General features: G+C 41.0%; 1 protein-coding gene across 1 annotated transcript in view; it reads left to right on the top strand.

The window, feature by feature from the left end:
- Positions 1 to 24,733, top strand: part of Rim2 (replication in mitochondria 2) — a 246,920-nt gene that overhangs the window by 184,501 nt on the left and 37,686 nt on the right. Inside the window, exons 4-5 of the mRNA XM_067138436.2 lie at positions 6,185 to 6,309; positions 7,319 to 7,532. Of these exons, the coding sequence (XP_066994537.1) occupies positions 6,185 to 6,309; positions 7,319 to 7,532 (339 nt within the window). The remainder of the gene's footprint in view (positions 1 to 6,184; positions 6,310 to 7,318; positions 7,533 to 24,733) is intronic.

Genomic DNA, 24,733 nt, shown 5'->3' with positions numbered 1-24,733 from the left:
TTATCATAACGCATGCAATGAATGCCTTGCATTCATGGAGAATACGCCCCTGTAAATTCTCTATCATGATCTATAGGTTGGTACCTGCATTTTTCGTTTTATTTTTGGTGGAAATCGGGGTTATTTTTGAAGAATTACGCGTTATTTTTAATCATGTTATCACATTTTGGGATTTTAAAGGTACTTTTTCATGTAAATAAATTATTGAAGAGCAAATATGTAGTTTTATTTAGACACACACACATTTTTATCATTCAATTATCACTGAAGAAGGTGTCGCATGAAAGAAAAATACATTTTTTCCCTAACTGTCAAAGGAGAACATTGTCACTTTCCTGTTGCATGCAAATCGCTCAAAACTCCTGAGTAGCAAGAAGAGAAACGTTACAGTCAACATTAGCACATGGTTACCACACTGATTGGAGTGTTCTGGCACTAAACTCAGGATGACTGTCAAGCAAACTAATCAGAACTTTCACAATATTTATGTTTCCTTCTCGCAATTTCATCGGTTTGTTCTTGAAGTTCACTGTTCACTGAATCATTCTCATTTTTAAAGAATTGAATAGACTTCACTTTTTCCACTAGTGCTGAATCGACATATCTGTTAATGATGAATACTTAGGCATACAATTTATAAAGTTGACATATTCGCGTGATTGTCTCATTTCGGGAAATAAATCTGTCCAATTTTCGAATTGTTACTACTAGGGGTGAACTCGCCAACGTGCATACTGGAGAGAGGCGGTTCCGCTGTAAAAAATGCTATATGGCGGTTTACAGAAAGGAGACTCTACAAGACACGCAGTTTTTTCATACGGGATAAAGGCAATTCCAGTGCCGGAAATGCAATAAAACGTCTACCCAGGGAGGTTATCTAAAAAAAAAAACCCACGCCTGTTCGCTCATAATAGAGAGACATCACTTCAGTGTCAGGAATGCAATAAAACGTTTGGTCAAAGCTCGTCTCCTAAGCAACACACCATGATGCATACTGGAGCAAGGCCATCCTAGTGTTAAAAATGCAACAAAGCGTTGAAAAATAGGGATAGCATCCGATAACACGCAGCTGTACATAGGCCTACTGGAGTTAGGCCAAACCCAAACACGGAATGCAATAAAGTTTCGTCTATTTAGTAATCTTCGCACCCAAACTCTCCTTCACAACGGGGAAGGCCCTTTCATTGTCAGGATTTATCGAATTATTCTGTAGGAGAAGTTACCTCCGGGTACACAAAACGATACACGCCCGGTGGTTATATTACATAGTCTACGTATGGTGTTAATTTCAGTTTAATCGTACAGCCTTGACATGTAATAAATTGTATGAGCATAAGCCGATGTGGATAATCAAGTTACCTAATCGCAAACTCATTCTCAAGATCGGATTACATTTTACGACATGGAGACGGAATCCGCGAAAGCCAGTAACGAAGCAGCAGATTCTTCGAGTGCTGTAGATCATATTGCAAGCTTCCAAAATAATTTAAGTTCGAATGGAAAACCACGACTACCCTGTCCCCACTGCGGCAAACACTACATAAAACTCAATACGAATATAAGTCGATCTCATCCTGATATCCATCGCAAAATGATAGTACAGAGACAGCCTACCATAAACCACTCTGTCGCTTCACAAGGTGATGAAGCATACAATAACGAAGAATTTATCTCTCAAAATGAAAGTAGAAACCCAGTGGGGCCAATAGACGAATATAAAAAGAGCTTGAACACGTGGAATTGTAAGTTTTTTTATGAAATGAGCACAGATCAGTTCGACAAGTCCGTTGACGAATTCGCTGTTTTCTTAGCCGAAGCCATAGATCTCCTACCAGGTCCTAAACACCCAGCAAAAAAGTACTTTGAGGCAAGAAAAACAAAGAGAGATGCAAAGCTACAGAGAACTTACAAGCAACACTCAAATCCGCAGAGGGGAACAAACAGAGATAAAGAAAAGAGACGTAATGAGTACCGATACCAAGAAATGCAGTATCTCTTATCACAACCAGCGAAGAAAAGCCATCAGAAACGCTGTGAACGATCAAACGACTCACTGTACGGCTGATATCGAGAATATCGAAAATCATTTTTATCTACTTTTGCCACACCTAACAAATGCGAACGCGAACATTACGACGACCTGCTGACTGAAAGCGAACGCGCTGTATAAGACGAAACCTTCGATGTAACGGTGCACAAGGACGAGGTAATCCTGGCTATGAAACGAATGGCTGTGGACACGTCATCCGGATCCGACAGAGTTCTAGTCAGAGCTATCAAAGATGATATGGCATCAACTTTCATAGCTAAAATCGCTACGATAATGTTACAGACAGGGCACGTTTCATTACTGTTCACAAAGGCGCGCACCATTTTGTTACCTAAAAATGGAGATCCAACAGAACTGTCAGACTGGAGGCCAATCACTATATGCTCAGTCCTTCGCAGTGTCATCGAGAAGGTCTTCGACGCAAGATTAAGGAGTTACATCCAATTTAGCAAACACCAAAGAGGATTCACCAAAACACCTGGCACCATCATAAACACCGCTTTACATCTGTGTTAAACTCAGCAAAACACAACAAACAAGACGCTACTCTGATCTTCCTAGACATAAGCAAGGCTTTCGACAACGTGGGCCATTTACACTTAAGAAAAACGTTAGCTTCGTCAACTGCGCCAAGCAAGCTGAGCAATATAATTTGTAAGCTTCAGGAGAATAATACAACTCAGATCCAGGCCAACTTCAAGAAAACTAATCCCATTAAATTACGCCGTGGCGTAATGCAAGGATCCCCATTGTCGCCAGTTTTATACAATCTCACATCAGATCACATTTTTCGAGAAATTGGCGAAAAAGAACTATGTGACATGCATGGTTATACCCTTGCCAACGGACTGCAACCTTTAACAATATTAGGCTTCGCAGATGATACGGTTATTGTAGGAAAAAACCGTGACTCTGCAATAGAACTGACGAAACTAGCTCTACAAAGGTTTCATGAACTAGGTCTCACAATAAACCCTGAAAAATCTAAAGTTATTAATATCAGTGGAGGAGAAATAAAAGAGGGGCTCATTACAGTCGAAGAAGGTATGGAGATTAAATGTATTTCGAGGAACGAATGTGTCAAATACTTAGGGGTAAATTATGCAGATACCATGTTATTTGATCCCAAGAAATCAATGACACTCATTCAGCAGAAACTCAGCTCGTTATCATCCTGTCCCTGGCTTCATCCGGATCAGAAATTTTCAATTCTAAATACTTCAGTCTGCCCTACGTTGACTTACCAGTTTCTTTGCGTTCCTGCAGGTAAAATACCACGGCGATTTCTGGAAGATGCCGATAAACTCGTTAAGAGTACACTAAAGGAGATCTTATCCCTTCCTACTGACACTCCGGATTCTATGATTTACTCAGATAAACGGTACAAAGGGTTAGGTGTTTTTAGAGCAAGCTGGGAAGCCTTGATTCAGAACATAAACAGCTGCAACGTTCTGAAACGGGAGGAGAACCGATATATCGAAGCCACCAGAAACCTAGATGAAGAAATTAACAGATGTTTAACTGAGTTAAACATAAATGGTAAAACTGAGGATATGAAGAACAGACACTGGGAGTACGATACCAAGAAACTCAGAAACAAATTACGAGAATCTGAATTTGAAAAATGGTGCCAGTTGAGAAGTAAAGGTCAGGGAGTGTGTTTGTTCAAGGAGTTCCCTCCTGCAAACCGCTGGGTTAGAAACCATGATGGCCTTTCTAGCACGGAGTGGAGAGATGCGCTGAAAATGGCGTGTAACGTTGCACCTGTAAGAGCTGTACCAGGAAGGTCCCTTGATGGTAACCGCTGCAGAAGATGTAGTGAGACTGAAACATTACCTCACGTCTTGGGTTCCTGTGCCTTCGGTGAAGCCCTTCGAAACACGAGACATCATAACATCAGGGGTCATCCATAGCACAGACGCTCCGTGAGAAAGGATATCGAGTGCATGAGGAAGTCCATGGCATCGGAGTAAATGGCAGTACAAGGAGGATTGATATGATCGCAATCAAAGGGAAGAAAGGATATATATTAGACCCCACAGTAAGATTCGAAACACACTCCAACCAACCAGACGAAGTGGACCAAGAAAAGAAGTCTCTACCAGCCTACAGTGCCGTATTATAAGAACAAATACGAACTGGACGACATAGAAGTGAGGGGTCTCATGATCGGTGCAAGAGGGACAGTCCCTAAGAAGACGACAGAACTGATGAAGACCTTTAACATCAATACCAAGGAGTTCATCGACTGGGGGCTGAAAGCGCTCAGGGGTTCTCTGTTGATACTCAGACACCACTTATACTCGCCAGACTGAGACTCTCCAGGTTGAGACATAAGTTACTCATTTTATTTTTGAATGAATTGTTTGTGTATTCTTTGTCTTTGGCAGCCTCCAAGTGGAGGAAGATTTTGAAAATTAAAAAAAAATAACTGTTTCCCATGCATTTTCGGGAATTTTCTTTTTAAGTCCTTGTTATTGCAAACTCGAAAAACTCAGGTCCCTATCTATAGGTCAACCTTCATTGCTGCCTTCCCGTGACCTTTTCGGTTTAATAAGATCATTTTATTTTAATTTTTGTCTCCATTAATTTGTTCAGAGAGGATAATTACCTAGTTGTACTTACTCTTAAAACAAAAATCACCACCACCACGAGTGGCATTCCTATGTTGGGAATTGCTTTGTGGTAAGGTGGTAAGTTTCGCCATATACATCATACGGTGAACCAACTGTGTTCTGAAAAAACCAACCCCGTGGCGTTACAGCCTTAACGGACCATACCCCCTGTAAGTGGAGGCGGTAGAATAGCATCTACGGTATCCCCTGCCTGTTGCAGGAGGTGGACTAAAAGGGGGCCCCAGGGGTTCTTAAGTTTGGAGAGTGGGTTGACGACAATGGGCCCCTTAGAAGAGTCCTGGCAGTGCTTCGACTTGTGCCAGACTCCTCACTTTCATCAATCATATCCGACCTCCCTTGGTCAACTCTTGTTTTTTTCCGGCGGTATTATTATTCGGAGCATAGGGAGTATTTTAGTTTCACGCCCTTCGTTGCCCTTGTCTCTCTTTGGTCGATACCTTCATTTTTCGAAGTATTGAACCCCTTCCATTTTCCCTCTATGATTAGTGTTAATAGAGGATGGTTGCCCCTTTGTACTTCCTCTTAAAACAGTAACCACCACCACCACCACCACCACCACCACCACCACCACCACCACCACCACCACCACCACCACCACCACCACCACCACCACCACTTCACGGGCGTTCACCAAGCGTTCGCTACTCAGGTCGGAGGCCTGAAGATTACGAGGTGACGCGTGGTCAGCGCGACGAATCCTCTCGGCCTTGGCTTTCTAGACCATGACCGCTATCTCACCGTCAGATCGGTCTCACGTAGGCCGAGTGGACTTCGAATCACCTCTAAGTTCCAGGTAAATATCCATGATCTGGCCGGGAATCGAACCCGCGTCCTCTGGTGCAAAATGCAGACTCAGCCCTACTAAACTGTTTTCTGACCACGTTTAATTCTGATGTTTGTACCAAAAAGATGCATGTAATTCGATATATTGACATAACTAATCCGTTCGCTTTGTTTAAACCACTGGATAGTCATCAAAGGAACAGGGTCTTGTTTTTGATGCGCACGTTGGTAAATGTCTAAAGTAGAAACCTGGGGCTAGAAGCTGGAAATGCTTCTCGGGGCTTGGATTTGAGACCACCTCAATGTGTTCTTTTCTTGAGTGAGTGACGGATTGTCTAGGGAGAGAAAGCGTATCAGATGACTTTAAAAAAAAAAAAAAAAAAAAACCGAGGTCGGGATACGAATAAAGAAACTCCCTCCTATATTTGTGAATTAGTTCAAATTGTCGCCTGAGGGTTACGAAGTATTTTGAATATTGAGTCCGTTTTTCCATGTGGTGCAGGCTGATAAAATAATCTGATATCAGTGTTGTGGCTTTTTTTGTTTTGGTGCCGGTGCGGTAGTTGTCGGCCACAATTCCTCTTGGCATATTGTGTCGGTTAACAGTACATACTGTCTGTTTTGCTGTACAATAGGTCTGTTCTGGAAGTTGCTTTCTTTTGCTTTCGCTTCACTCCTGCAGCCTGCTGGAAAATCACTTTCCGTTTTGTTGCAGGATTTGTGGCCTGTACTGCTACTAACCCAATCTGGTTTGTGAAGACCAGACTCCAGCTCGATTACGCCCGTAATGGCCAGCGCATGACCGCTGCACAGTGTATCAAAAGGATCTATAGGACAAAGGTGAGTTAAAAACTTTTCTTTGTTGTGAAGGAGAAAGTATTCATTTTTGTAAACTATTCACTACTTGCTTATTATCGTCCTCGCGTATTCCTTTCTAGAGTTTCACTGCTTCATTATAATAAGTGCATATTTATTTTATCTCTTCAAATTGAAGCCTCCGTGGCTAAGGCGGCAGCACGCTGACCTCTTACCGCTTGGTTCCGTGGTTCAAATCTCGATCACTCCTTGTGAGATTTGTGTTTGGCGAAGCGGAGGTGGGACAGATTTTTCTCTGGGTACTCTGGTTTTCCCTCTCATTTTTCATTCCAACACTCCAATATCATTTCATCTGTCAGTCATTAATCGGCAGCTGGCACAATTCCTATCCTCGCCGCTAGATGGGGCTTCATTCCATTCCTGACCCGGTCGAATGACTGGAAACAGGCTGTGGATTTCTTCAAATTGACTGAGCAGTGCAAAAGCTGCATACTGGAAAGTTAATCGTAATCTCTATGCTTTGCTTTATAACTAATGCATGCATATCAGTCGTGGTATATAATGTGGAAGGCCCTAAATCATTTAAAGCTATCTTTGAAAACTGTGATTCACAAAATAATTAGGGCAGCTATGTCTTGACTTCATCCACATAAAACGGATGCAGAGTGGGCTTCGGCCTACAGGTAGCTACGCCTCTGCATTCGGGAGACGGAGAAGGGCTGGTGCTCACCGTCGGCTGTCTTGAGACTGGTTTTCCATTCTCCTGCACTACGGCGAATGTCGGGACAGTTCCTAGTACAGTATAGGCCACGGCTGCCAACCCTCTCACCTTCTCCGCACATCTCCTTCACCGTAACAAACCTCCCGGCTTGAGAGACGGCGTCACCGTCTAAGAGGCCCGCCTCACCCCTTCAGTGGAGGAATGAAAACATTTAGTAGTAGTAGTATTAGTAGTAGTACACATGAAGTGCGTAGTACTTATACACAATAGTACTTTGCCACAGGAACTCATATATTGTGTTCTTGTTTATAGGGTATATTTGGTTTCTACAAAGGCATCACTGCTTCTTATTTCGGTATTTCGGAGACGGTGGTACACTTTGTCATCTATGAGGCCATCAAAGCGAAGTTGATGGCTCACCGATCTTGTCAGCCTAATGATACTAAGAGTTCCCGTGACTTCTTGGAGTTCATGATGGCTGGAGCTGTTTCAAAGACTGTAGCTTCCTGCATTGCATATCCTCATGGTAAGTCATCGATTTTATTCTCTTCGCACATATTTGTAGTACAGCTATCATTTGTATCTTTGGCTATTTTGGAGAGTTGGACGCACTTATTTTAAATTATTTAAAAACAACAACACAACACTACACACGTCTTTGCAGCGCCAGAGTTACCTTGTTGCTTCAGATGTGTTTGTCATGGTTGAAAATATCAGTTCCCTGTTCCCTCGTACCTCAACATTCCGTAAGTATAATCCGGCTCCCATTCGCAGCTCGTGATGAAATAAGTGTCCCGTTAGTTGTAACATGTCGTACGTACTCCCACTACATGACATGTGCTCTGCATAGCCGTTCGTATCTACAGCAAGGGCTGGAGTATGATGCCTTTTTACCTGGGATTTAATTTATGGTAAGATTTTTTGCCTGCCAGTGTGTGTATCTTCTCTGGTATCCATGACCGGTCAGCTGTAAAGAATAGTGTTTTGCGAATGTTAACCCTCTTAAGTTAGAATAAATCTTTCGCTTCAGATTCCTTGATTAGCGTTACGATATAAGTTGATCTTCACATTTATAATTGTTTTCTCCTGGGAACGCTTGCATACGACAGCAGTATAATATATACTGTATAAGTACATAGTTCTATCTCAAAATGACTACTTATATTAATCATAGCCATTTGAAATGTCTTGGAATTCTGGCAAAATTCCCTGACATATATTTGCTCTGAGGAAAATAGCTGTCAAATAGTTTTCGATTATTATTATTATTATTATTATTATTATTATTATTATTATTAGATAAAGTTTTCCAGCAGTTTTAAAGAACGGAAAATGGACATTCTACTGGTGTCCGTCTTAGCTTATCTCACTATCATTGATACCAAACTGGCAACAATTTGAGCATAATTTTGTTGCGACGTCAGTATGTATCGTAATGTTAATACTATTTGAAAACTGTTTTGGTATAAATCACGTATATCACTCGACTTCGTGTCGATTAATTACATAGTTGTTTACATAAACATGCTCTGAGAATAGGGCTTTAAATGTAAAAAAAAAAAAATAAGATTTTCGGACGAGAAACGAGGTGATATTGACTTATCATGGTTTCTTGATCATGAGGGTGACCTTTTGTGAGCCTTTTTTTTTTTAATGAAAAAGCCTTTGTAAAGTGAGAAGGATGTTGAATAAGTACATTTTGGAAAAAAAATACGTGCTTTTTTGAAGAAACTAAGTCAAAAATATATTAGTATATACATACTACGTTTTTAAAATAGAAATAACAAGGAAAATGGATGCCAGTTTGAATAACTAACTAAATAAATAAATACTTACCGTAAAACCCCGCTTAACCGAACTTCGCTTAACTGGAACCCGGCTTAACTGAAATGCTCTGGCAAAATTGTATTTTAATATTCTGTTTTTACCGTCTCGTTCTTAGCCGTTGATATTAGTAATTCTCTTGCTATATGTGCTGAGAGCTACTAGGCAAACCCTATTTTTATATTAAGACTTATGCCAGAATGCACATGTAGCATAAAACAAAACAGTTTCTTACCCTCTAGTTCATTCCATGATACACGTTTCCTTGAACAAGCAGGAATTATTATTATTACTGTATTATTATTATTACTGTATTATTATTATTATGATTATGATTATTATTATTATTATCATAATAATTATTACTTATTATTCGTCATGAAGATTATGCAGACGACTCCGACCTTGACAATAGCAGTTCTGAGAGTCGAGTTACATTATATGATAGATTTAATGCACTGGAGATAAGATTGATTTCGAATTTATATTAAAATACAGTATCACAAGCTTTAATTACTGTATACAGTATTCAGTTCAGTAGTAGCTTCATTATTTCAGGTTTATTAGCGCTTTGTTGAACAAAGCGATGAATCTACACCAGCTGATGTATTGTTGATTAAACGGTGGCGCGACATAGCTGCAGGACAGCGCTGCACCAAGAAAATTCAGAAGAAAATCACTGATTTTATACAATGAGTGTCATTATGTAAATATTTTAATGTTAATATACAGTATGCACCTTTGCTTAACCAGTTTATTTCAACATGCAACTTCCGAAAATATTTACCATGTGTCATCCGAAAATCCGCGTCAACCGAAGTGGTTCCGCCCACATTATTTCGGATAAACAGGGTTCTACTGTACTAACACTCTTTCTAGAGCGAAGGGGACAAATGCTAAATGGACGAAACGGGTTCGAAAAGACCTAGAATTTTTTTAAATGTATCCCAAAGATATATTCAACAGGGATAAATTTAGAATGCTGATCAGAACATCCGACACTTTCCAGTCACTGACAGCTAAAACACTGTGTCCTGGAGTGGGAGTGAAGTGCCTAGTAAACCATTACAGCACTTCTCCAGTCTTTTATTTTTATAAGTTTAATTTTCAGGAGTTACAAAAACGTCTAGATCAGTCAGGGCTGTAAAGGTGGTTAGTTTTCTTCTACAGTCGATTATTCGTGTTGTCTTAACGCGGCCTAAGCGAATTGAGTATGCTCGTATATAATGTTCTATTTCCGCGTTATGTGAAGTCGTAGCATATTGTAGGTAAAGTCGTGTCCTCGCGGATTCAAGTACGACTGTAATACAGATTATAGTAATGGCATGAGTGTTGCTATTGGCCAGAAAGTCGACTGCAAGTGGTGTCGCGCAAAAATTAGAGTTAAGCCCCGATCTGCGTTGTAGCAACGGAAAGGTAGATCTCTCTCCAAATGGAGAACTTCATCTCATTCTCCACACAAACTCCTGACTAATGAACATTCTGAGTCTGAGCATTTTGGGAGGGAAAAGTGAAATGAAATGGCATATGGCTTTTAGTGCCGGGAGTGTCCGAGGACATGTTCGGCTCGCCAGGTGCAGGTCTTTTGATTTGACTCCCGTAGGCGACCTGCGCGTCGTGATGAGGATGAAATGATGATGAAGACGACACATACACCCAGCCCCCGTGCCATCGAAATTAAGCAATGATGGTTAAAATTCCCGACCCTGCCGGGAATCGAATTTTGGACCCCTGTGACCACAGGCCAGCACACTAACCATTAAGCAATGGAGTCGGACTTTTGGAGGAACACTAGGAAGTATAACGGATGTTTTCAAATGACGTCCTTTGGATCTAAGGGAGTACATGAGGAAAATTTTTATACTAATTTACCTTCAACACCACTCATTTTTACAAATATTGTACCAGAAAGCGTAGGCTCTGGCACATATGAGTTATAAAATCTTTATTCATGAGTGAACGGCTAAGTTACGACGTACGAACAGCTGTGCGAGAGAATGTTCTCGTCCCTACTGCACTGCGTGAGGAAGACAGCATGAGTGGGGCAAGGTCGAGTGAAGTCAGCACTGCTTGTAGCTCACCTCCCCGCAGAAACGTCTCGAAGCTATTCTTAAAGCTTCTCAACGACTGGACCAATAAATATGAGACTAACACCAAATTGTAGCTCACATTTAAAAAGTACAACCCTGCAAATTTGAGACTAATCTGTCCAGTGGTTTCAAAGATATGACGAGTTGAAGTTTGGGAAGTATTATCACCCCTCTGTCACCTGAAGGCTTGGTTTCTCAGAACTGACGCATGCGAGGTGCGAGGCCGTCGTTGCGTACTTTCGTCCCAATGACGCTGCGAGGCTCGTGGTTTCCCAGGCTGCGAAGCGGATCCGTTGCCGAGCACATGTCTTGTTCATTGGATCTCGCAGCCTGTGCGCTACTGTTGGAAGAGGAAGCGGATTATGTGTCAGTACTGGAGGGTTTTCTTCACCCCTATAGCAGTATCAATGAAAACTGTTGATGATCTTGTGATGTCAGCCTGTATCGTCCACAACCTTCTCCGGAATGAGCGAATTCCTTGCCCAAATGAACACTTTATTGGCAATTTGGAATTAACAGAAGAAAACACGATTCCTCTGGCAGCTGACAACGGAGGTAATTCTATACATGATGCTTTCATGATAAGAGACAGCTTCAAGAAATATTTTTGTAGCAGGGAGAGAGAATCGGTATGACAAAGAGAATATGCTAACAGGTTGGAGTGAAAGTTTTTTTCTAACGGACAAACATGTATTTGTTTACCTATAGTTTACTTTTTCTGTGACCCAATTAGCATAATAACGGAATGAACACCGTTATTAAAATAAAACACGTGATTTTGTTAAATGAACAATACTGAACTCAAATTTTGTAAAATTATATATATTGGCATATTTGATATTAAAGTAATGGATTTATTGGTTGATATATCATTTCTAAATCTGTTAATTATTTAATCCTTTGAAACTGAACTCATATTTGTTATAAGTAACATCAATAATAATAATAATAATAATAATAATAGACAACCTACCGCCGATCCACAGAGGCAGCTACCACATCAACGAAAAAACAAAGAATCCCAAGAACGGAGGTTCCAAATGACAGTAAATTAACATTAATCGTCTGGTACCTCCGTTTTTGGAGTTTCTATTTTTACGAACTCTTTCCTTCTCAAGACCATCGTATAATACATAAAACTAGCAACATTTATTAGCTGTTCTATCCAACTTCAGTGATATCATTTTCCATAAGTTGTCTTTCACAACGTTGTTTTTGTAGCTCTTGTGTTAACTTACAACACTGGGTGCATTCGAATTTCTTCAATCAGTTCCTCGTCCACTTCGTCCGTAAAGCTCATCGTGTTGCTTAAAACAGTAAAAACAAGAACAGAAACAATGTCGCCTCGCACAAATTTGGCCGGGCGAATCAGTGCGCGGTGACGCTGCGAGATCTCACTGCGAGGTTGCGCACACTGCGCACCGCGCAGCTTGAGAAACCACTTGCATAAGCTCTTGTAGTCTGCATGCGTCGATTCTGAGAAACCAAGCCTTGACTCAGAGTGCGGCTCCCAGCCGCATATAAATAGGTCGACGAACCGAGGGTATAGTCAGTGTATCGTAAACTCTACGATCATGACAAGACGTCAGTATGCTCCGTCGCGCTTCGCGAGAAACATTACGCTCTAAAACTTTGAAAGCGTGCGAGGACGTCGCAAGTGAAGTTTCAGCCGCGTCGAGGCGTGTGAAATAGGGATGGGCATGAGCGCAGCTCGAGCGGCTCGAGCTGATGACGTCACTGCTCGATCTAGGTCGAGCAGTACTCGAGCAGGAGTATAGCCTGCCATCTATGAGTGATTACCTTGTACTAAATCAGATGAGTGGCAATCTTCTTTGCTCTTTTAATACTAATGAAATGAAACCAGTGTGTGCACAGGAACACAACTGAACAAACTATATCCTCACCCGGCAATTTCAGAAATAGCTTGTCACATTTCGTACCATGAAAATAACATTTATAATGATAACGCCTTAACATTATTAACGGAATACATTGAATCTCTTACACAACATAGGAGTATATGGATTATATGGTTGTTATCCTAGAGTAATATTATCGCCTGAGAAATGATACGGCGTAATATGTAAGTCCGCCTCTGTGGTGTAGTGGTTAGCGTGATTAGCCGCCACCCCCGGAGGTCCGGGTTCGATTCCCGGCTCTGCCACGAAATTTGAAAAGTGGTACGAGGGCTGGAACGGGGTCCACTCAGCCTCGGGAGGTCAACTGAGTAGAGGTGGGTTCGATTCCCACCTCAGCCATCCTCGAAGTGGTTTTCCGTGGTTTCCCACTTCTCCTCCAGTCTAATGCCGGGATGGTACCTAACTTAAGGCCACGGCCGCTTCCTTCCCACTCCTAACACCTTTCCTATCCCATCGTCGCCATAACACCTGTCTGTGTCGGTGTGACTTAAAACCAATAGCAAAAAACCCAGTTATATTATATCGGACGCGGGACTTCAGGTCTGTTCACATTTTTTTATTATGTAGGAGAAATAGTAAATATAGCATTATAATAAAACTGAACAGAATATATTATTAAAATGATACATACAGTGTTCAGAAGAACCAAAAATGGAAGTAGCGACCAAGTAACGAAAGGAAAACCACACAAATACTATCACTATGCAGAGCTCATCGCCATGTCGAGCAGTCACTTCCATTTGATAAAAAAAAAAGTAATTCTGGGCATATATGGATTTAATAAACTGATGCGTCCACTATGACTTACGGTACGTACTATGTATTTCTGTAGAATGGACGCTATCGCTAATGACTCTACCCGAATGAGTGCAGACACTCCTGCTTAGCGCACATGCAAGCCTACGTCACGAGGGAATTCCGTGTTGCTCGATCTGGCTCGACCACGCTCGACACACCAGTTCGTGACGTCAGCACTCGAGCCTGCTCGAGCAGGCGATCGAGTGGCCCATCCCTAGTGTGAAATTTTATAAAATTTTCTCATACTAAATCGTCATTGTATAAAATTTACGAGTGTCTTAACTGAGTGAATTTACGATAGAGACTGTGCATTGAAGTGTGATTAGGTAGTCAAGTGTTTAGTTTACCAGTTGACGGTATTGCGGACTTCGTCAATCTCTCGTAATTTTGAACTTTGTCATTGAGAGGAACAGCATACTAGGACATTGTCTGTGATAAACTGAACTTCCAATTTATGACAATTTAGTTAATTCTGAGACGCATTTCTCGTATAATAGTACGATTATGAACTGTGTGAAATACTATTCCACTAAATATTCAACAAATAACAGGACTAAATGTGACTGTTTTTTCACGTATTTTCTCGAACTTTCGATTATCATGATAAAATAACTGGATGTTAAGGACTTTTTATGGCAATATTAGGTTATAAGAACTCGTGTCATGCAAATTCAGTCATAAAAACTTAATCTATGAACATTAGTATTCCAGGGACTGTTATAGGAGTGATATTAATGGCATTTTCTCAAGTGTTTCATGGACTGTAATGATTATTCTACGATTGAATCTGACATAATCAGTGACTATTATGAACTGTGACTGTTCAATTCTTATTCTATAAACTGTGCGTGAAAGACTGTGTTTTCCATTTTGAAAACGACTGTAGGTCATTACTGCATTAACTTGACTTATAGATCATACTATAGAATAGACTGTGATACTCTGAGTCACGTATTTAACATCGTAAAACCAAATGTGAGAATACGAACTATGCATTAAGACTTGTGTCAGTGTAAAATACCAATCTTAATGATAATTAAGAGTTCTACAACCCATTATATTGTGCCAATTGAACTTTCCGTGTTTTAACATTTTTCTTTAAAAGAACTTCGGAAATCTTGGCGAAGTGTCGTGATATTACATTGCGTAGAACGTCATTTCCAGCGTGAGATTAAACGTGGTTTCTTCAATCGTGGTATCCAGCGAGGGAATGCTCATGATTTCGACGAGGGATAATAACGTGGTGTCTTCATTGAATGGACGTGTCACGCTGCTGGTGATGAGTTCGAGTCTTGGCTGCACGCTGCAGAAAGTTCCAGTCACCAAGCCGCAGGACAGTACTTAATCAATCCTTACAAGCAGATTACAGGTGATATAAGTGTTTTTCATATATTTTTTGAGTGAGTAGTTCCATTTAGACACTGACTGACTTTTAACAAAGCACTCAATCATTTATAGTGCTACATTCGTCAACAGAAAAGTGCTTCGTGAGAATTTTACTATTCCTAATAATTCAAGAAGACTCCATGTCTTGTTTTAAACTGATTTCTCTTTAAAATCTTTTATAAATTGAAGTCATTTCACTTAGATGAACTATACGGTTTGCCATAAAGCAAGTGTACTATTTTTTCTTATAAAATCGATTTAGATGGACTGTAGGAGTATACAGCAAGTGATTGAAAACGTTTACTTGAACTATCAGATTAATAATGGAAGTATGTGTTAATATTTTGTTTAAAAAATCTTAGGAAAACTGTAGGTTTGCATCACAAGTGATGGACTTGGGTTTATGCAATTGGGTTAAATGAAGTACTATGTGCAAAGTGTTGTTTTGGAATTTAAAGCTATATAAGAGATCCCAGATGAATTGTAGGGTTTTTATGATCTCAGGAAATTGGTATTCCTTTTATCCATTTTTAACATCAAGTGGATGTCTCAGAATATAACCGCGCCGATATTTCAATTTTGAAAAGATTGACTGAAAATGTAATTTTGACAATTCAGCTGCAGGGTGATTTACATGAAAATTTCAATAAATATTGTCAAAAAGATTTTACCATCTGCTATTCGCCCTGCGAAAATATCCTCTGTACCTGCTCCAATAAGTAACCGCACACTACCTGAGATCCTTCCCATGCTCTGGCCCCATAATAATTTCCCGGTACAATATTTTGTTCGCAATGATGAAAAAGAGTCCGAAATTCGGACCAGTATCTTCCCCATTGTGAAGCCTTGGTTAATTTTACAACTTCTGCATAATCACAATCCTTTTATACGAGATATTAAAAGACTGTTGGAGAATGTCCCACAAGGTCAAGAGTTTAAAGTTGTGATTCATGCGGACCAACAACCACCAGCTGAACATAGGGATCGATATAACGCACCTACAAGTGAGGTGGCTTTCATGATTGTGGGGCAGGAATTTGAAAGCAGAACCTCCTTCTTCACAACGAAGTTGTCCGGATCAGTGAAACTCGCCGTGCTTATGACTCTCTTCAGTAGCCCCTTATGTTCTGCCATGGAGAAGATGGATACTTCATTGGGATCCCCCCACCTTGATCCAAATTCTAAAGCCCCTCTTAAGAAAATGGCTTCTGCTTCAGATGTTTACTGTTACTGAATCATTGAAAGTGAGGGTCAAGAAAACTACACCTTAATCTACCGTAGTCTCCTTAAATAGTATTTAATAAAAAAAACCCTGGTGGATCTTGACCAGCAATAACTCTGGACAGCATAATTTGAACATCTAGGCAAGGGGCACTGCCATTATAATGAGAGCTTCCTAAGTCCAATGTGACAGGCAGTAGGCAAATAGGGTGCCTGCCATTATAATCTAAACCCCTAACTCGACTGTGACTGGCAGTAGGAAATGGGGCCCGCCATTGTAATGAAAACTCCCCAACTCGGACTTAACATGACGTATGACGACCTATCCCTGGTGTTTCTCGGATAAGAGCAATGCAAACTTATTAAATCATACTCACAATGTGTATAATATTTTTACCTAGAATTCTATATACAATGTAGAATTCAGTAGCGAAGCATGGGCACATGAGCTAGTACAACTTAGAGCATAGATTCCTCAGTACGAAATTGCGTTGACTGCTAATCCCTGCAATACCTTATCAGCCTCGCAAGAGAGTTGTGCTTCAAGAAATACGTTTTATGTTTGTGGATCATTGGTAGAGTCAGCCTCCGAACCCCAAAATAGCGGGTTCAAACTCGGCAGAGGTAGTTGGATTTTTGAAGGGTGGAGAAAAAGTCCATGCGACATTCTGTGTCGTACGATATCGGCATGTAAAAGATCTGGTGAGACATTTGGAGTTCACCCGACTAAATTCATCAAAACTCAGCCATAGGCGCCCAAGAGAGATTCTGTTTACTCTGCCATCTAGTAGGCCTAAAGTAAGACGGAGCGTCGAAATTCATGAGCAGACAGCCATATGGCGTCAAATTTAAATGTCTGCACACGGTAGCTGAGGCGATGCGATTATTATTATTATTATTATTTATTATTCACCTCTGTGATGTAGTGGTTAGTGCGATTAATTGCCATCCCCGGAGGCCCGGGTTCGACTCCCGGTTCTGCCACGAAATTTGAAAAGTGATACGAGGGGTGGAACGGGGTTCACTCAGCCTCTGGAGGTCAACTGAGTAGAGGAGGGTTAGATTCCCACCTCAGCCATTCTCGAAGTGGTTTTCCGTGGTTTCCCACTTCTCCAGGCAAATGCCGGGATGGTACCTAACTTAAGGCCACGGCCGCTTCCTTCCCAATTCCTTGTCTATGCGTTCCGATCTTCCCATCCCCCACAAGGTCCATGTTCAGCATAGCAGGTGAGGCCGCCTGGGTGAGATACTGGTATCCCCCGACCAAAAGTCTCACGCTCCAGGACATTGTCCTTCAGGCGGTAGAGGTTAGATCCCTCGCCGAATCCGAAAGACCAACCCTGGAGAGTAAACCGATTAAGAAAGAATTATTATTATTATTATTATTATTATTATTATTATTATTATTATTATTATTATTATTATTAACTGTTTAGTGACACATTTCTGTGTTATAGCACAATTGAAGTGTTTGCAAAACGTAACGTATCGACCATGACAGCTTCTTTCCGAATGCTGTCTCCAGTTAAATACTTACTGTACACTCACACCAGTAGTCTCCAAACAGGTTATCAGACAGATCTACACACACAGAGTACATGAGGCTGTTGATCAAGGTATCCCAAAGAACAATAAGAGATTCACATTTATAGACCAGGCCTGTACGGTCGGTGTGCATACATCGTCGAACAGTGTGGCTCATGAACTACCATTCCTTTAGCATATAACCTTGTAATAATAGTTATGAGCCTTAAAAGTAAAAATAAACTGTCCTTTTTTATTGCTTTCTGTTCTACGTCATTAAACATTTTAACAATATGAAATATTTTCCGTGAAGCACAACTCTCTTGTGAGGCTGATAAGGTTTTGCACGGATTAGCTGTTTGAGCATTTCGTTCTGAGGAATTTCTGTTCATTGGAACTGGACATGTTGTATGTTATCTGTTGAGTTTTTGTACGCCACTGACCATTCTGACTGCTTAGATAAGGGAATATAGAGTTTTTCCTTAGCAATGGATTGCATTTGTTTCTTGTTGCTTAATGCGTACGACATAGCCGAAAGGTATCTTGATCACTCGGGTGTCTCGTATGAACTATAGCAATCAAATGTTAAAACACTTCCTGTATGGCCTCACGTACCATGTTACAAGGTTTTCTGAAGTGCCATTTAGGCAGCTTGCATACTAATTTCGAGTTCGGATTGTGCTATAATGTAGCAGGAACTGCAATGTTTTGGATGGTTCCTAAGTCAGAGTTAATTTGATTGGATAGGCCAAGAAGTTGGGTGCGAAGATTTTTACATGATCGTCAATAATCTGCCATCTCGATCGTCAATAATCTATCTCGCCCGGGATCAAATTCACGAATAGGGATCATATACCGAGGAATCTAGTAGATACATGTGTGTGTTAAAATGTAATTCTATAAAAAAAAATGAAATGAAATTAAATAAAATGGGGTGTGGCTTTTAGTGCCGGGAGTGTCCGAGGACAAGTTCGGCTCGCCAGGTGCAGGTTTTTTGATTTGACTCCCGTAGGCGACCTGCGCGTCGTGATGAGGATGAAATGATGATGGAGACGACACATACACCCAGCCCCCGTGCCAGCGAAATTAACCAATTATGCCGGGCATCGAACCCGGGACCCCTGTGACCAAAGGCCAGCACGCTAACCATTTAGCCATGGAGCCGGACATTTATTCTCTATAATAGTAATTCTCCTCCTTTAACTACTTATGTCCTTATGATTGGGCCCAGGGCTAAACTCTTTAGTAGGTAATGCAGTTGCTGTTAATATTTAGATCTTGTCACTTATGATGATAGGTCTTTATTAATGGCATTAAGAAGCAGTAAATCTAAAAAAATAGTATTAGCCTTACGACTTGTGTGCGTTAACTATGGATGATAAAGCAAAATTTAATTCAGCTTCAAGCTTAGTAACCACATGTTCCTATCGCGACAACAATGACTAAGTTTTCCTGAATTCTATAGACGTCAATCAATCAATCAATCAATCAGTCAATCAATCAATCAATACTGATCTGCATTTAGGGCAGTCGCCCAGGTGGCAGATTCACTATCGGTTGTTTTCCTAGCCTTTTCCTAAATGATTTCAAAGACATTGGAAATTTATTGAACGTTTCCCTTGGTAAGTTATTCCAATTCCTAACTCCCCTTCCTATAAATGAATATGTGCCCCAGTTTGTCCTCTTGAATTCCAACTTTATCTTCATATTGTGATCTTTCCTACTTTTATAAACGCCACTCAAACTTATTCGTCTTCTAATGTCATTCCACGCCATCTCTCCGCTGACAGCTCGGAACATACCACTTAGTCGAGCAGCTCTTCTTCTTTCTCTCAATTCTTCCCAACCCAAACTTCGCAACATTTTTGTAACGCTACTCTTTTGTCGGAAATCACTCGGAACAAATCGAGCTGCTTTTCTTTGGATTTTTTCCAGTTCTTGAATCAGGTAATTCTGGTTCTTTTCTTTAATTGTTCAATTTTCTGGTTGGTTCATTCCGTCGAGGGACACAACCATATTTCTTAAATATAATATAATTGGTTGTCAAACATTCCATTAATTTGGCTCTTTTTATTCTGTTGGTGCAAATGCCGTAATTACTTTCTTCCCGGTAGCCTTGCATGTTCTGACTCGTACCACGGAGTGCATGGCTTCAGACCCAAGGCCAAACGAAGTGAAAACAAAATTATTTTCCTTTCATTCTTAATAAAATATAATGGTCTAAATAACTCTTACTATTAAAACGGGTCTTTCTTTCACGGGAGCGCTATGATAATAGAGGAGAAAGCACACTTGAACAATTTGAATAACCCGCCAAACAATTAAGTCATAATGTATCATTTCATTATTTAAGAGTGGCACCCCTGCTCACCAGCTGACATTTGTTCCCCGCCATGTCTATGTTGTCTTTGGTGTGGGTGAATGAAGTGTTATAATAAATGAAATGGCGTATGGCTTTTAGTGCCGGGAGTGTCCGAGGACATGTTCGGCTCGCCATGCGCAAGTCTTTCGATTTGATTCTAGTAGGCGACCTGTGCGTCGTGATGAGGATGAAATGGTGATGAAGACGACACATTTACCCAGTCCCCGTGCCAGAGAAATTAACCACTGATGGTTGAAATTCCCGACCCTGCCGGGAATCGAACCCGGGACCCCTGTGACCAAAGGACAGCACGCTGGAGCCGAACAATGAAGTATTAAGCTGCATTAAAAGTAAATTACCGGGCGAGTTGGTCGTGCGCGTAGAGGCGCGCGGCTGTGAGCTTGCATCCGGGAGATCGTGGGTTCGAGTCCCACTGCCGGCAACCCTGAAGATGGTTTTCCGTGGTTCCCCATTTTCACACCAGGCAAATGCTGGGGCTATACCTTAATTAAGGCCACGGCCGCTTCCTTCCAACTCCTAGGCCTTTCCTATCCCATCGTCGCCATAAGACCTATCTGTGTCGGTGCGACGTAAAGTCCCTAGCAAAAAAGGTAAATTTGCCAAGTGAACTTTGTAAGGTGTTGGTGACTGTGTTGTTCCATGAAAGGCAACTTTGTTTCTGCGATACTACATATTAATGGGTGTGAAACGTATCAGTAGAACAAAGGTATTGTAAGCTCTTGCTGTTCCCCAGAATGCAAGGTTATGGTTAATGGCTGCATGCAGGGTAGATTTGAACACTTCCTTTGGGGGGCGGGGCAAGATATAACAAAAACTCCTACTGATTAGTTTGAAATTGAAATTATTTTAGGACCGAGGAAAACGATACGTACATTAAGATGATAAACAAACCGGATGTCTCGGAGGAGGTTACAGGGGAGTCTGTTAAAGAGCTGTCATGGAGAGGTCTTTCTCTAAGAGAGGCTGATTCAAAATATGGAATTACTCACACTGCATTGTACTATAACCGGCCCCATGGTGTACGGGTAGCGTGCCTGCCTCTTACCCGGAGGCCCCGGGTTCGATTCCTGGCCAGGCCAGGGATTTTTACCTGGACCTTAGGGCTGGTTCGAGGTCCACTCAGCCTACGTGACTAGAATTGAGGAGCTATCTGACGGTGAGATAGCGGCCTCGGTCTAGAAAGCCAAGAATAACGGCCGAGAGGATTCGTCGTGCCGACGCAACAGCCCCGAAGGGCCATGGCCTTCCAAGCGACCGCTACTCAGCCCGAAGGCCTACAGATTACGAGGTGTCGTGTGGTCAGCACGACGGATCCCCTCGGGCGTTATAGCTCTCAGATTCAGGTAAAAATCTCTGATCTGGCCGGGAATCGAACCCGGGGCCTCCGGGTAAGAGGCAGGCACGTTACCCCCGCACCGCGGGGCCAGCTAAATATCCAACTACCTGGGATGAAAACAACATTGCAGTCATTGACTGGGTAGAGCGACACATGAAATTTGCTCTTCGTAAGTCTGAAAATACAATTCTCGCCAGAGGCAGTGCGTTCAACAAACTAAACTTAATGGAATTTTATGACAATTATGAGCATGCACTAAAACAGTGTCGACCAGTGCGGACAGAATATGGAATCTCGATGAAATGAAGATCTACAGTTGTACAGTCTCCGAATGTTGTTGCAGGGGTAGGGGTAAAGCAGGTTGGGCAATAGTTTCCGGAGAGCGTGGGCCAATGATAACAGTTTTTATGATAATCAATGCTGTTGTTGAATCGTTTACCACCTGTTACCACCTATTTTCTTTCCACGGGCGAGACTTGTTGACTCGCTAATGTTTGTTGCACCACCTGGAAGCCTGGGCCTAGTCAGTAGTCCTAGAAGTAGTTGGATGACGGGACCTTCGGTTTTAATGGTACTGGAGCATATCAAGAATATTACTAGGTGTTCGAAGGAACATCCATCATTTTGTTAATAGTCGTGGGATCTCCTGCGAGAGTAGACAATGAAAAAAAATATTAACAGGTGACTTTCTGTTAATTCGATTCGCTACAAAGAAATACAAGGTGGTGTTTGTAAGTCAAGTAATCGAAATAACCGACAGCCTTACATATAAGGTGAAATTCATGTACAGGTACGGGGAGACATGGAAGTTTCTATTTCCGGAAATGGATGTCAGTGAAGTTGGAACAGATGATAATGCTGTCAGACTTTCACCGCTATATACGTCAGGTGGAACTGCACACAGCGCAGCATTGAAAACTTCCGATGTCAACTTCAACTTTTACAAGGACAAAGTTATGTAACCAAGTGAACAATGTCCTTCAAACAACATAAATCTTGCATATTTTATCTATTTTGAACTGATTTATGTGTGTATGCTTAAAGTGTAGTTCTAAGGTAGTTATGAGCATGTTTCATCCTTACCATTTTATATTAACACGATGCATCACAGTCTTAATTTTGTGGTTCATTCGATCTGAAACTATGTAGAATATGTTACTGTTTTCAAGACTGTTGTGAATTCGATGAATAAAATATTTTGGATAGTAAGAAAAACATTTCCCAATTTTTTTCAATTGTGCCCCCTTCTTCCCTACGTTGCAGGTATGTGAACCCCCCCCCCCCCCGGCCCCAAATATTTACATTGAATTATAATATTTTGGGCGGTCATGAAAGTGACGTCACTCGCTTCTCACCAATGAAGCAGGGGTTCGACTCGCAGCCAACGCATATGGGATTTTTGGCATGGAAAGTCCCATCCATATGCTTCGGATTCCTCGTAATGCTGGAAATCCCGATGCTGATAGTGCGATATCAGCAGTCACGTAAAAATGGAGATCCCGGTGCTAAGAGTACGATATAACCAGTCACATAAAAATATAGAGATCTCTTTGCTATGATTACAATATCAACAGTCACCTAAAACCGTGTGATCCCATTGCTATGATTATGATATCTTTATTCACGTAAAACCGGAGATCACGTTGCTAAGAGTACAATATTTTCAGTCGCGAAAAACTGGAGATCGCGTTGTTAAGAGTATGGTACTTTCTGTCATGTAAAAGGGGAGATCCCGATGCTATGATTGGCGGATATCAACAGAACGTAAAACTACAAGATTGCTAACAATATTTTTGGGATGTACAGTATTATGGGTGTTAAAATTGTATAATGAATTTAGCCAACAAACAGGGAGATGTGATTAAAAGTATTTGAAGGTCAAAACAACCTAATGACATAAACATGCATTCGAGGGTATCCTGTGTTTGTCCACCATCTTGGTATAACTGAATATTTCTTTCTCTGGTCTTAACTGCCACTGGTATAGATTTAATGGATTGACGGATTCGCAAATGTGTTCACAATAGTCCTAATACACGTAACGTAGGCAGCCCATCACTAATTATTAAGAAAATGAGCCACACATTCGTGTATCGAATGGTCTGAAGAATTAAGGGCATTCGCCGCTAGACTTGAGAATTCACATTTCTTAAATGTGTGGTATGTGATGGCTGACTATGAAAATAGAACTTGTGGTTCACTGATTAGTTTAGCTACATTATTCTCATTTATACGATAGACACTGGAGGTCATAAGCTCTTATATACAGCACTCGTTGATGCGGCATGTTTTTTCTTTGTTTTAACAGCTAAATTTAGAATGTGGAGCAGTTGTCAGCTTGATGTATCAACTATTCTGTAACAAACCGTAATAAACGGCTTTTCTTATCACAAACCACTTAGCGCCCACCTCAAGTATTTATACTAAGCAGCCTCATTTTTTCATCTCTGATGGAATAATCTTATCTCAAACATGATGCGACATTCTAAGGCCTTTCTTTAACTGTGGTGAAAACAAAGGAATCGGCTGAATTCTTTTGGAAAGTGGGGAGAGTTTTGATTGAGAATTGGCAAATTTTTAAAAAATAGAGAGCTGCTACATGAGTTTTCCGTAGTTTACCACTTCAACTCCTAATAGCCTATAGGCCAGAGTTGCTCCCTTCATGCCACAATAATAATAATAATAATAATAATAATAATAATAATAATAATACTGTTTTTTACATCCACTAACTACTTTCGACAGTTTTCGGAGACGCTGAGGTGCCGGAATTGTCCCACAGGAGTACTTTTACGTGCCAGTAAATCTAACGACACGAGGCTGACACATTTGAGCACCTTCAAATTCCACCGGACTGAGCCAGGATCGAACATGCCAGGTTGGGGTCAGAAGGTCAGCGCCTCAACCGTCTGAGCCAGTCAGCCCGGCTATTGCCACAATAAATGACAAAATTCCAACAACATTACATCAACGTAGGTTATCAATCAGACGGCATTTTACTTCAAGTATTTTAGGTGGTTAATTTGGCTTCAATTAGGAATACGTGAGGATGTTGCCTAAATAGAGCAAATAATTCCAAAATTATGGTATTTATGAAGAACAATTTGGTATATTTTGAAAATATCTCAAATTCAACAAAGTTGATGCAAAGAAGTTAATGGAATGCATTGTTGTATTATTCCCGATTTCAGTGCAATCCTTGCATTTTTAACAATATCTCATTAATATGTGATATTGCATTGCGTC

This window comes from Anabrus simplex, chromosome 1 (assembly GCF_040414725.1).
Source record: "Anabrus simplex isolate iqAnaSimp1 chromosome 1, ASM4041472v1, whole genome shotgun sequence".
Taxonomy (NCBI): domain Eukaryota; kingdom Metazoa; phylum Arthropoda; class Insecta; order Orthoptera; family Tettigoniidae; genus Anabrus; species Anabrus simplex.
Note: the sequence above shows the minus strand (reverse complement) of the source record. Positions and strands in the feature narration are given on the sequence as shown.